This window comes from Rhinatrema bivittatum, chromosome 2 (genome assembly GCF_901001135.1).
Source record: "Rhinatrema bivittatum chromosome 2, aRhiBiv1.1, whole genome shotgun sequence".
Lineage (NCBI taxonomy): Eukaryota > Metazoa > Chordata > Amphibia > Gymnophiona > Rhinatrematidae > Rhinatrema > Rhinatrema bivittatum.
Window position 1 is genome coordinate 246144989 of NC_042616.1, and position 14955 is coordinate 246159943.

General features: G+C 42.5%; 1 protein-coding gene across 3 annotated transcripts in view; it reads right to left on the bottom strand.

The window, feature by feature from the left end:
• NOD1 (nucleotide binding oligomerization domain containing 1) overlaps window positions 1–14955 on the bottom strand; it is a 103372-nt gene that overhangs the window by 73652 nt on the left and 14765 nt on the right. For all 3 annotated transcript variants that reach the window (XR_003854563.1, XM_029589365.1, XM_029589366.1), the window contains one exon: window positions 8703–9037. Coding sequence is in view for 2 of the 3 variants with exons in the window: in XM_029589365.1 (XP_029445225.1) it covers window positions 8703–8918 (216 nt within the window). In the remaining variant the exon portion in view is untranslated. The remainder of the gene's footprint in view (window positions 1–8702; window positions 9038–14955) is intronic.

Consider the following 14955-nt stretch of genomic DNA (forward strand, 5'->3'; position numbering starts at 1 on the left):
TGTGCCCTACAATTTTAAATTTAGTTATCGGTACATTTACTGTTTTCCCTTTTATTTTTTGGTAGCACATGTAAACCATTGCCATGCCAATAAAGTTATCTGAATCTTTTCTGCCCTGTTCCTTGCATGACAAGAAGGGAAGTGCTGAACTAGTGGCTCTTCTCTATTTCAGCCTCACTTCCCCCCTGAGAGGGCAGGAGCCGGAGCAGGAAGCAGAGGGCTGTTCTCTGTTGCCTGGGATTCTGGGTGCTGGCCAGAGTCATTGAGCAGATGAGTGTGTGGGTGTGGGTGATCATGCTTAGTGAAGCCCCTGGTGTCACCTGCTTCCCCCTCCCCCCCCTCAAATTGCAGCACTAAGCTATTGCCTAGCCTGCCTAACAAGAGAGCCAGCCCTGATCACAATAAACCCATCCCCCCCCCCCCGAACAATCCTGTATAAACACGGAACAGTGTACCCTGCCTTGGAAAAAAAAAAAAGTCTTCACACCCTTGAACATTTTTCACATTCTGCTGCTTAAAAAATACAAAATCAAAATACAGGAATCTGTTTCACTGATATACACAACATATTTTACTCTTTTATCATGAAAGACCAAGGTAGAATTTTTTTCTCTCTCAATGCTAAGCGATATACGGGGAGTAAAGCAACTCAGTTTACCACTCTGCTAGCACCATCGCTGCAGGGAATCATGGTGGTGGCAGCATTCATTTTGTGGGGATGCTTTGTAACAAAACAAAGGCGACAGGGAGGCTTGTGGTGAAGATTGAGGATTGAGGGGAAAAATGGGTAATGCAGGCAGATTCTGGAGGTAAAGCCTGTTGCACTCTGCCACAGACCTGGGACCAGATTGAACTGCTGAAAGATGAACGATCCTAAGCAGAAGGCAAAAGCAACAACAGAGTGGCTCAACAAGAAGAAAGTGAACATCCTTGAGTGGCTGCAACCAAAGCACAGACCTGAATCCAATAGAAAATTATTATTATTTAAATATTTGTATATACGACAGTCGTTGTGAACATCTCATCGGTTTACATAAAACAGAATGCAGCAACAGGCTTTACAATAAACTAGGAAATGGCGAATATATAGTAATAGCTATCAGGGAGAAATAGGGTAACCTTGTACAGAGAACATATATTTAAAAACATATATTTAAAAATCTGTGACAAGACGAAGTCTGCAGTCCACAGACGATTCCCAGCCAACCTAAAAGAGTTTGAGCTCTTCTGCTAAGAAGGGTGGGCAAAAAGTGCCTCATTCCACTGTGCAAGGTTGGTAGACACCTATCCTTAATGACTCATGGCTGGTCCTGCTGCAAAAACAGGCTTCCATCAATTACTACTCAAGGGGTGTGAAGATGTATGCAAGCAAGGCTTTTTGATTTTTTTAATTCTTGGTTACTTTTGGAATATTACTATAATTGTTTTTCATGATAAAAGTGGAGAGTATGTTATGTACATTAGTGAGACAAGCTCCTACTTTAATGCATTTTAATTTGTATTTTTTAGACAGTAGAATGTGAAAAATGTAACAAGTGTGCGAAGGCCAACACACTGCACCTGAAGAGTAAAAGGGATAACCATACTGGTTAATTCTTTCATTTATTTATCTATCTATCGAGTTTTATATACCGTCATTCGGTTTCACCATCATAACGGTTTACAAAAATACAAAGGTTACAAGGTTAAGGAGGATAACAAGGGTTTCAAAAAAGTTCAAAAACTTGTTAACATAGGGATATCATATAGAAGTTAGTTGTTCAGTTTTTACATTTTAATTCTGTGTTATAATACATAGTTGTGTTGAGTTTCATTTCTCTTCAGGTTAGATAGGAGGGGGTTGGCGTTGTGTTGTTCATTTGGGTGAGTTGGTATGCTTTGGTGAACATTCATGTCTTTGGATCTTTTTTGAAGGTTTTTGGGTTTTCTTGAGTTCTGAGTTCAGTTGGGAGGGAGTTCCAGAGGTTTGGGCTACCTAGGGAGATTGCATGATCAGTGATATGCTTCCAATTTCTTATCAAGAGGCTCTCACCAGTTCTGTCAACTCCAGTTCACCCGCTTCCTCCTCTTCCCTGCACAGGGCAGGAGTTGGATTAGAAAGCAGAGCAGATCTTCTTTGCTCGGTGTCATCATAAGAACATAAGAAATTGCCATGCTGGGTCAGACCAAGGCTCCATCAAGCCCAGTCAGTATTCTGTTTCCAACAGTGCCCAATCCAGGCTACAAGTACCTGGCAAGTACCCAAAAACTAAGTATACCCCACTCTGCTGATGCCAGTAATAGCAGTGGCTATTCCCTAAGTCAACTTGATTAATAGCAGGTAATGGACTTCTCCAAGAACTTATCCAAACCTTTTTTAAACCCAGCTACACTAACTGCTAACTTCATGGAGTGCCCCCTAGTCCTTCTATTATCCGAAAGAGTAAATAACCGATTTACATTTACCCGTTCTAGACCTCTCATGATTTTAAAGACCTCTATCATATCCCCCCTCAGCAGCCTCTTCTCCAAGCCAAACATCCCTAACCTCTTTAGTCTTTCCTCATAGGGTAGCAGTTCCATCCTCTCTATCATTTTGGTTGCCCTTCTATAAATAAATAATAGGCTGCGATGGCACTTACATGGACCCTCACTGAAGCAGTCGTCAATGCCGCTAGATTCAGGGAATGGAGATATTCTAGCAACAACTCTGGGGTGCAGGAGGAGGTAGTCTATGTCCCTGCTGCTACATTAGGCCGAATATCAGTGCCACTTGCCTTGATAATTTTTCCTGGTAGAAGATTTCCTAAACGACACTAAGACTTCCTGGATCTCCGTCGGCAAGTGTAAATGGCTTAATACTGTCCTTTCAACCTCCATGCAGTGAGATGAAGTGAGGAGTTCCTGGGGTGAAGCAGAGTGTCATTGTCCTGTGTCAAGAGATCCGCACTTGGCCCAGGGGAATAGGCGAGGTGATGGAGACTCGCACTAGATAGGTGTTCCACAGTTGTCAGGGCCAAGCTGGAGCTATCAGAATGAGGTCTGCGACGTCCGCAATACACTTCTGCACCGGTTTCAATATAAGTGGGATTGGGAGTAGGCGTAGAGAAGCCCTCTGCCCTCGGCATGAGGAATGCATCCTGAGCAAGTCACTTCCTGCTGGGATAGATGGAGCAGAATTTCTCCACCCTGCTATTGCACTCTGTGGAAGGCCCCACGTCATGAAGAGCTCGTCCGCCATGTCCTGGTGAAGTTCCCACCCTCCTGCTTAGTCTGTGGGTGGTTGTGTTTTCCACCCTCGGTATTTAGATCACTTGGAGGGTGATGGAGTGTTCCTCCTCCCATTCCAGGATACGGATTGCTTCCCTGCACAATGTCCAGGAACCGGACCCTCCTTCCTTGTTTATGCAGAACATGGTGACCTGATTGTCCGTATGGATCATGATGGTCCGTCCCCGTAGGAACTTCTCAAATGTGTGTACAGCGTTCCCCATTGTCCGGAGCTCCAAGAGGTTTATCTGCTGGTCTCTCTCCCAGCTTGACCAGAGCTCCTGCATCTGTACCTGTCCCAGATGGGCACCTGACTCCTTGTCAAGGTGTCCATGGTAAGGACTACTTGATGAGCTGGGGGGCAAAACTGCGCTTGCGGGCAAGAACTTTGGGGCGCAACCACCACTCCAATTCCCTTTTCATGATTGGGGGGTCAGACTCACTTGTTTGGATAGCCGTTGGGAGAACTGAGTGTACTGCACCTTCAACCCCCCACTGCAGGTGCCGTATGTGCAAGCGGGTGCACAGCACCTCATGGATAGCCACTACCATGTGGCTCAGCAGGGTCAGGATCCAATGGGCCGAGGTGTGAGCACACTCTTTTAGTTGGACGGTCAGGGTGCGCAGTGTATGGACCCTGTCTGCCGGCAGGAATGCCCTTCCTAGCAGGTACTTATTCGGGCTCCAATGAACTGCAGATTCTGTGTGGGTTGTAGACTGGATTTCTCGTAGTTGATAATGAAACAGAGGCCCTCCAGGCAATGGATCATTGCTTCTAAGCCACTCTGCAGAGTTGCTGGTTGCAGTGCCACTAACAACCAGTTGTCCAGGTAGGGAAATAGCTGGATTCCCTTCTTTCTGAGGTGGGCGACTGCTACCACTAAACACTTTGTGAAGACCCTCGGGGCAGACGATAGACCAAAGGGTAGAACCTTGTACTGATAACGGTGCCTGTTGACTTAGAAACAAAGGCAGCACCAGGACGAGCGGTGAATATGCATCCTTGAGGTCCAGTGAACACATCCAATCGTTGTGTTGCAGAAAAGGTAGAATGGACTTGAGAGATGTCATCTTGAACTTCTCCTGTAGGAATTTGTTGGGAATAGAATCCCTGGTTCAGCTGGCTGTGAGGAATACACTGAATGGATTGTTGGTGGAGCAATTTGTTGATGTCCTCCCACAGCAGGTGTTGATTCTCTAAGCTTGGCTGATGAGATTGCACCAGGTGTGGAAGATCTGGGATATTCTTGAAGTTCAAAGGGTACCCTTCTCTTGTAATGTTTAGCACCCAATGATTGGTGGTGATCACCACATTCAGCAAAGCAGCTGCAAAGTGGGGCTTCAAAGACTACAGGCACTCATACAGGTATTGCGTGATGTAGAACTGATGTTGTATTTTTGCATTCAGCATGCCTGCTTGGAATGCTCTCTTGCCAATGTCTTCTAAATATTTGTAGTTGCAGCCCGGAGGGGTATTTGAATGGTGGCGAGACTTCTTGGCTTGTTTCATGGCAGATTCGACCACCACTGAGGCCTCGGGAGCTGGACCATGAATTCTAAACTTTAGATCTGTTTTCCGCGAAATTGCTTGCCTGGAAAAGGGGGACTTCCAAGCTGTCGTCATTACCGAGTCCAGAACAACGTGGGATGGCAAAGTGGTAGGCTCAGCCAGAGATTCAAAAATCTTCAGGATCCCCATCACCTCAGCCCGCAGGTCTGGCAGCTTCCATATTTTGATGTTAAGTCAAGTGTCCACCTTTTCCACAAACTTAGAATAGGAAAGATCCTCTGGAGGTGAGGATGGCTCAGGCTGCTCCTCTGGTGGGTTAGACGGGAACCTGGCAAAGTAGGTGGTGAAATTTGCGGAGAGATGTCCGGCTGTGGAGAGAGGTGAGGGGCTGGACTGTTAGGCTGAAGATCTGGGCTGCTGTCTCCTCACTGTGGAGAAAGTGGCTTCTTTGGGGTGAGGCCTCACATGGGGTAAGGCTAGACAGGCTACTCTCTTGATCCTCAACGGAGGTGAAGAACTGTGACAGAATCCAAGAAATCTGCGATACTGCCTGTGAGGCTAGGTTTCCTCTCTCTTGGTGGAAAGCCGTTTCCACCCCCCTCCCCCGCCGGAGGAATCCCTTGGGGCAAGGCTGCCAACAGGATGTCAGAGTCAGGACCTCTGGGTTGCAGTTGCAACCGCTGCATCTTGGAAGACTTCTTATGTCTTTTCTGAAGGGGTTCCTGCAGCTGTTGCGAAGAACTCTTCCTCTTGGATACAGAGGACAGATCTGAATAGACCCGCATTGAGGTCTCTGAGGAGCCGGTGGACATGTACTCAGGAGGTAGCCTCCACATCGCAAAACCCCAGCTCAAGCAACTCTTCTGGGGTAAAGACCACCTGGGAGTCTGCAGCCTGACGAAGCTGCTTGGAAGGATGCCCGGTTGAGGAACTGAAATCTGTACATTCCTGGTGAGACTTCTGACGCTTTTTGCATCGTGGACTTTGACGCTACTCGCCCCTGCTGCGGCCCTTGTGTCAAGGGGTCGTCCTGCGTCGAGCCAAATGACGCAAGGTGATGGTGCGTCGGTGCGCCGGGCTGTGATATCTCCTTGCATGGGGGGGCTTCGGCTTCAATGCGTTGAGTCGACAGCACATCTCGTGCGCGGTGCCTTGGTTTGTGCGTTGCATCGGCTGGAAGCGGCATCTTCGCCGGCTACAGAGACATCGATGCTGGATGCTGCAGATTTTCTTGGCAGCATATCTCCCGATGCGCTCCACGTCTATGAGGCATGGGGGCGAGGAAGCACGGCAGGGGGCTGACCCACCTGTCCAGGCCACTTATCTGGCAGTCCCAAGGAGGCGGCCTTCTTAGGTTTTTCAGGCCGATATGACGCAGCCCAGGCAAAGAACAGGCCCACAGGCGCTCAGATGAGGGGGCATAGGACCCCTCATCTCTTAGCTGGGCTAATCTGGTGGCATGCTGGGGCTGGGCCCTTGGGGGCATGCGGCCGCAATTCCTGCAGGATGCCTGATTGTGCTCCAGGCCTAGGCATATGTAACAATAATCATGTCCATCTGCGACGGACATAATTTTCCTGCACTGGCAGAACTTGAAACCAGACAGTCTGGGAGGCATTTTGAAGTGTTTGTAGTGAGAACAGTCGCTCCGAAAAAAATCAGGTAAAATCGTTGGCAATTAGATATCAGTCGTCATCACAAAAGCAAAAAAATATACAATTATTTATGCTAGTGCAATTACTGAACTGAGTCATCTGAGTCACGGTTCAATTCTTTTTTTTTTTTGTTTAATCTGAAAGCAGAACTCTAACCCACAAGCACAGCGGAGAATCAGGAATGCCTGTGTGGGCGTTCTCTCATGTCGGCAGATCTGCAGGAAACACTGAAAGTGCCGCGTGAAACTGAGAAAATAAAGAATGTCTCCAAAACTGGCATAACCTTTAGTTATGGACTGGGTAGTTAACACTTCTCAAAATCTGCTGCAGACAGCTTACTTGCAAAAAGGAGAAAGAGAAAGAAATCCGCTGTTTAGTGTCGCAGCTCCATTCCCTATCAAGAGAATTAATACAATTTTACACTTGGTTAACACACACACGTACGTTTGTGAAGTCGTCTTTTTTTTTTTTTTTTAATCTGCTTATACTCAGGTTGTAAAAACTCTTCGGGAGATAGTGACCTGTCCCCATTCATAATTCATTTACAGCGTACAACTGCTGTACCTCGTTTTGTCTTACTTTTCCTGTACAATGCTATGTAAACTCATGGTGGCAGATTTAATTAAAACTAATGAGAACTAAGAAAACATTCAGTTAAAACTGACAGTGCTTTATTGGTCAGAGGACAGGTTTAAGAGAGTCAGGGGGCACTCCTGCCAGGCTCATCTGAATCCCTGACCTTAAGTAATTTTAAATTTCCAGTGCCTTTATTTAACCAATTGTTCCTGAGTAGTAACAACACTTTCTTCTCCCCTCTGACAGCCATTACTGTCAGGCACCAAAACCCATGTTACCAGCCATTAACAAGAAGCGACTGCACAGAGGAATGCTCCTGGAACGCTGTGTCTGAAAAGCCTATTGGGATACTGTTTGAATCAAAAGGAGCTGTACATAGTACACCCTTACTAAAATAACTTCTCTACTAAATACCACATTTAAAACTTGGAAACCTGTAATGCACAGTCAGGCTATTTTCTTGTAAAAATTGTACCAGTCCTCCAAGTAACATGTCAAGGTAGCAGCAATATCACAGGCTTAAGGAGCAAATGAGCACTTTACAAAACCAATGCAACTAGATAAGCAGTTCCATCCAAAACCAAAAAAAAATCATCCTAATTTCCAGGATGCATGCACACAGATATGCTTAGATTATAAAAAAAAAAAAAAAAAAAGCAGCCCCTGTCACAAGCCTCATAACCTTCCTGATGTCCTGAAAGTTTACTGTGGGATAGCGCAACAAATACAGAAGTTATTAGGGACACACACACAATCAGTGATCTCATTAGCCTTCTTACCCTTGGGAAAGTAGGCTAAAAAAGAAAGGTGTGCAAAGAATAGAAACTTATAAAAGGAAATAAAGCCTCAGAGACAGATCTTTTAATTTTACAATGAGGTGATTCGTTTGTATACGTATGGCTGCAGAAAGGAAATGTCAGCTGTAAAATGTAGGGATGTGCATTCGTTTCATACGCTTCCCATTACATGCCAATCAGATGTGCATTTGTTTCATACGTTTCATATTACATGCTTGTATAGGAAACGTATGAAACGAATGCACATCCCTAGTAAAATGTATACATTGTAGAATTTGAAATTTTTTTTGTGAATCTGATTTAACATCTATACACAAGAGGAAAAAAAGAAAATATTTTCTCTTCCAAAAAAAAAATAATTCTATATAAAGCTTCATGTTTGTATGGTACTGTAATCACAGTAGAAATAAAATAGGGATCCGTTTTATGGTTTGCTCCCTCTTTTACACATTTATTTATTTAAACATATGTTACTCACTTATATCACATTCTTCCATGTGTAAGAAAAGCTGTGCTTGATGCCCGCTAGATGGCCTAACAGTCAGGGTTTAAGTACTGTTAAGCAAGAGGCTTGACTCACTTTCCACCTCCTGCTCTTTTGGCCTAGCAATAATACAGAGGTAGCCATCAGAGTGAGAGGGGACTCTAGCAATGCACTCACAAGAATATCCGGTAACCAGGAGGAGCAGAGTAATGAAAGGAAATCTGGAGTCACTTTCCGCATCTTCAGCTATAGAAGGTCATTGTATATAAGGCTCTATACATGGGGGAAGGGAGAAAAGACCAAATACTGGAGGCTGCAGATGACAACTCTCTACTGGAAGCCATAAGGGAAGCAATACAGAGGTGCGTTGTGTAGATGTGAGGGAGTAAGCTGTACACTAGTTGCTGAGTTAAGAAGTCAAAATACCGTACCTTATCTGCTCGAGTACAAAACTGGGAAGCAATGTCTACATCCTCACTGGAGAAGTAGTCATTCTGAACCAAGTTGTCAATTAATGACTGGGTGTTTCTGATTTTGCTAACTAAAATTTCTCGATTCCTTCTGAGCAGTGTAATGAAGGATCCAAGTTCTGGTTTAACGGATGCTGTCTGGATGCTCCCTGTATTACTAGAACACTGGTCTTCCATTGTCAAAGCAGTAAATTTATCCTCCTTTCCAATTATTCACTGGGCATCTGCATTCTTGGTAGGTTTACCAGACAGAATTCAACTTTTACTTCAGTGACGTGACTTGTTCTTCCCAGCAACTATATGAAAAACAGAATTTAAAGGACGTGAAAATCAAAGTGCATAAGAACATTGAAACAGAGAGAGGTACACATCGAATATCAAGATAAGTCAAATTATATCCATCTCCATATTGCTACTGCTTAGGAAGCTGTAGACAAAGAGGATACATCATAAATATTCATCCTGGAAGAGGTTAAAAACCAATTTTCCCCAAGTACACAAATGTGCATGCAGAATGATATACCGATTACATCATCCTTCGCAGACACTCCTGTCTAGGTGGGTGGGTATGACCAGATTTGTTGATTTAGGGTTTTACATTAACTTTATTTTATCAGGTCAGACATTTGGCCAAATTTCTCTTGGGTTGGAGCGGAGAGAGGAGTTGGAAAAAATAAAAGCAGTATTATTGGGGGTAAAGCCTGATACTACAGCTGTCAATTAATAGAAACTGAATCTACTAGAACATTTTTGTTTTGGGTTTTATTTAGATTAGCATTTTTTTTTTTTAATAAAAGGTTCTACCTAACCGCTCCCACCATTAGAAGGAATTTAATGAGGGTACTGCTCTGCTGATCCTTATCTAAATGATGGAGGCCTCGCATGGAACTATACAGAGGATATGTTTCAAAGATATTTACTCAGATAAAGCTGCCCTCCTGCAATATAGCTGAAAGCGTGCATGGCTACCAGAGCACATGTTCTTGGAGCAAGCAGGAGGGAAAAAAAGAAAGAAAAAAAAAAAAAGAGGGCACCATAATAAAAATATGAAGGCTTTTATTACACAAAAACCAATGTGAAGACAAAATATACTAAGATATGACAGAATATAAGAACAGAAGGCTTGCCATACTTGGTCAGACCAAGGGGCCATCAAACCCAGTATCCTATTTCCAACAGTGGCCAATCCAAGTCACAAGTACCTGGCAGGATCCCAAGAGGTAGATAGATTCCAAGCTGCTTATCCCAAGAATAAGCAGCAAATATCTGCAACTCCACCTTAATAATGGTTAATGGATTTTTCCTCCAAGAACTTGTCTAAACCTTTTTTTTTTTAAACGCAGCTATACTAATAACTTTCACCACATCCTTTGGCATCGTATTCCATAGCTTTATTATGTGCTGAGGATGGGAATCTACCTTACATTTTCCTCAATGACCCTTTCACCCCTCGATCATCTAATGATCCAACTGACTCCTCTGCAGACTTTTTGCTTTGAATATACATTAACATTTTTATTATGAGTTTTTGCTTCCACAGCAAGTTTCTTTTCAAATTTTTTGCCTTCCTTATCAATGCTTTGCATCTGACTTGCCAGTGCTTATGCTGTTTTCTGTTTTCTTCATTCAGATCCCATTTCCATTTTTTTTATAAAGATGTTATTTTTCTCTTATTAGTTTTAAATGTATTACCTAATAACTTGTGTGTCCCCTAATCTTTGTACTTTTCGAAAGAGTAAACAACTGATTAACGTTTACTTGTTCCACTCCACTCATTATTTTATAGATCTCTATCATATCTCCCCTCAGCCATCTCTTCTGCAAGCTGAAGAGCCCTAACCTCTTTAGCCTTTCCTTATAGGGGGAATTGTTCCATCCTCTTTATCATCTTGGTCATCCTTCTCTGTACCTTTTCTAATTCTGCTATATCTTTCTTGAGATGTGGTGACCAGAACCGCACACAGTACTCAAGATGAGGTCACACCATGGAGTGATACAAAGGCATTATGATGTTCTCTGTTTTATTCTCCATGCCTTTGCTAATAATCCCCAACATTCTATTTACTTTCTTGGCTGATGTTGCAGACTGAGCAGAAGATTTCAACATATTTTCAATCATAACACCTAGATCTTTTTTCGGAGTGGTGACTCCTAATGTGATACAAGAATAGTACCAAATGTCCAGTGCCAAGAAACAGGCAAATTAATATTTTACAGAATCTAGCCATTCCTGCTGCTTTAAATGACACCAGTATAAATGAATGTATCCTGGTTTTGGAATATGCTGACTGGGTGTGGTGAATTTCTTCTTGCAAATGCAGCAGTAATAACCAAGACATGTTTTTCGCATCTGCCTAATTCCCATTCTATGCTTAGGACTTCAAAAGCAGGCCAAGCTCTAGAGTCTCAATGCATGGATGAGATGACAGTGCAAGCAAAAGGGTTTAAGGTTTGTTAAGAACCAGGGAACAGAAAGGGGGAGCCTATTCCAGTGGGATGGGCTCCATTTTAACCAGCATGGAACCAGGCTGCTGGCACTAAACTTTAAAAAGGAGACAGAGCAGCTTTTAAACTAGACAATGTAGGAAAAGCAGATAGTCAGTAAGAAGTGCATGGTCTGGAATGATGTTTCTTTGAAAGATACTAAAAAAGCAGGGAAGTTAGGGCATCCTGATAGAAAGGTTGCAATAAATGCTAAAGTAGCCCAGGTGCCTTTAAGTAAAAAACAAATAGAGATTCCAAATTACTCCTAATCAACTGATAAGCATGTTGTTAATTCAAACAAAATGCATTTTTTGAAATGTATATATACAAATGCTAGAAGTCCAGTAAATAAGATGGGAGAATTAGAATTCATAGCACTGAATGAAGAGGTAGATAGCATCTCAGAGACTTTGTTGAAGGACGATAACCAATGGGACACTCATGATACCAGGGTACAACATATCGAAATGATAGGATAGATCAAATTGGAGGATGTCACTGTGTTTTAAAGAGGGCATAGAGTCAAACAAGATAGTAGTTCTGTAGGAAGCAAAATGCACTGTAGAATCTTTATGGATAGAAATTCCATCTAAGAAGGGGAATGGAATAGCAGTGGGGGTGCACTACCATCCACCTGGCCAAAATAGACAGAGAATGAAATGCCAACAGAAATTAGGGAAGCTAACAAAATTAGCAAAACAGTAACAATGGATGATTTCAATTCCAATGGTACTGACTGGGTAAATGTCACTTCAGGACATGCTAAACAGGTAAAGTTTTTAAGGAAAGAAATGACTGCTTCATGGAGCAGCTGGTACAATAACTGAGAAGAAGGGGAGCTAATTTAGACCTAATCCTTAGTGGAACACAGAATTTGGTGTGAGAGGTAATGGTGTTGGGGCCACTTGGCAACAGTGATCACAACTGATCAAATTTGACTTGGTAACTGGCGGGAGGATATTATGGAAATCTACTATGACAGCATTTAACTTTAAAAAGGAAAAGTATGATAAAATGAGGAACATGATTAGAAAATAACTGAAAGGAGCAACTGCAAAGGTTAAAAGTTTACATCAGACATGGACCTTGTTTAAAAATACCATCTTGGAAGCCAGACCAGATATGTGCCATGCATTAAAAAAGTTGGAAGGAAGGCTAGACAACTGCTGGCATGGTTAAAAGATGAGGTGCAAGAGGCTATTCTGCAATTTCATTTTTCAGTTCTTTCAGTACTCTGGAATGTATACCATCTGGTCCAGGTAATTTGCTATTCTTTAGTTTGTCAATTTGCCCTAATACATCTTCTAGGTTTACTGAGATTTTTCAGTTCCTTTGAATCAGCAGCCTCAGTTTTAGTAGCCATTTAAATCATTACAAAAGCTTGGTGGTAAGAAATTGGGGCCAGGAAGGCTTGGGTGTTGGATTAAGTATAAGAACTTGCGAGCTCAACCATCCAGGTTGGTAGCAAGCCAAACAGGAAGAAAACAAAAGCTGGCTTGAATAAAAAACAATATCCCACATGCAGTCAAGCTTCCAATAGCTGACAGTGCAGACCAGAAAAACCGGGCAGACAGGATGGATGAATTGGTCTTCACCTCCTCAGTTACTAAGTTTAATAAAGAATTACTTTGGGGAAATATACAGTTATTCCTAATCAAGCTAGACAATTTCCAGTTGGCAAAATGATGAAAATATAGTTTTACTGATTATGGAGAGGAGTTCTACTGCAGGAAAAGCACGCACACCATTTATTTTTGTGTAACATTTCAGAAGTCCCTCTTATTCCTAGCAGTAGTTTTCAAACCAGAAATATCACATATTAGGTTCTGTCCTTGATCAGTCTGTCAAAAGTTACAGTAATGAACCACTTGGGGGTTTGGGAAATTTTGTAGAATAGTGGCCCCATGCCGTGGATCAATAAAGTCACCAGACTTCATAACACACCTCATTCTTGTTGATTGTCAAATAGCATCAGGTTTTAAAACAGAAGATACAGGTGATCCTGTGTCATACAGATCAATCAGCTAAGATTTAAGAAATCTCTCTTAGGAAATACAGTAGGGACTCTTTAAAAAAAAAAAAAAAAAAAAAAAGACATTGAATACATGTCAGATGTATCTGTAATGAAATCGGCTTCTAAAACCATTTGAGTGAGTGCCATATGAAATCATGAAGAAAAAGTACTTCAAAGAAACAGACTTGTTTCATAACTAATGACCATGGCTTGCTTGAGAAGGTCTAATGCACAGCACTTGACTGGGTAACCTGAAGAAACATTCAGACGAACTGCAAGCTGCCTTACGTTGTGGTGTTCAGATACTGAATTGCTGTTTCATTCTGCTTGCATGTTGGCTCCTAAGAGAATGTTCACATGGTGGGTGTGGCCAACTCTGTAATGTATTTCTGCATTTGAAATTTGCTACATACTCCTTTAGTATGAGACTTCCTACGTAAAATGAAGCAGCATTGGCCATAGGTATCAAATTAAGAAAGTTCATGTGTTGCCGATGAAAGAAAAGATAGAAGGGCAATTTAGTGTTCATCAGTTGTCACCTTTTAAGAGAGAGGACTGAATGGGGATGTTGACTTTTGGGATGTGAATGCATGTGCACTAGAAACCTAATCAAGACCAGCAGCTCTTTTCATCAAAAAACACAGAATAGGTATCAGATGGTGATGATTTGGGGTCTTTCAACAAAAGTTTCCCTGCCTCCCCAAAAAGCATGGAATGGAGATTAAAGTCTTTTTTTTAATAAGGCTCTTCTATTTAAGGCAGGGGTGGCCAACTCCAGTCCTCAAAAGCCACAACAGGCCTGGTTTTCAGAACATACATCATGAATATGCTTGAGAAATATCTGCATGCACTACCTCTACTGTATGCAAATATCTCTCATGCTTTTGGGTCCTTGCCAGGTTCTTAAGGCCTGGATTGGCCACTGTTGGAAACAGGATGCTGGGCTTGATGGACCCTTGGTCTGACCCAGTATGGCATGTTCTTATGTTCTTATTCATTGTGGATATCCTGAAAATCAGGCCTGTTTGTGGCTCTTGAGGACTGGAGTTGGCCACCCCTGACCTTAGGCATTAGCTAAATTCCTCAATTAAGAAAGAAAAATGCTAGAATATAATCATCTAGTTGTAAAACAATGCAATAGAAGTTATTTTCTTTCTGAGACTAAAATATCCAAATTCACATACATTAATATTCCTGTGGCAAGTATTTACACTCATGCACATTAAGCCAGGGCTTCCCAAACCTCTCCTGGGTCCCTAAGCCAGTCGGGTTTTCAGGATATCCACAATGAATATGCACGAGATAAAGTTGCACATCATGGAGACTCAGTGTATGCAAATTTATCTCATCCATATTCTTTGTGGAAATCCTGACAACCAATTGGCTATGGGGTCCCCAGGAGAAGTTTAGGAAGCCCCCGACTCAACAGAAAAGTATTTGTACCATTTGTTTTAACAAAACGTCCATATCCTGCATGACAGCAGAACACATTTTCTGTACATCAGGCTAAAAAATGCAGAGCAGCTGTACACATCTTGACTTCTACTGGCGATGATACAAGCACAGAGTCAGAATTAAGACCTACTGGTTTGATCATTTACTAAATAAATGATTCATGGTTTTGTGTTTCTCAGGTTAATTTGGCATGCACAGAACTACCTAACAATTCATTAATCCAATTCACTTTGCCAGCTGTCCTTATTTTGGGGGGAAACA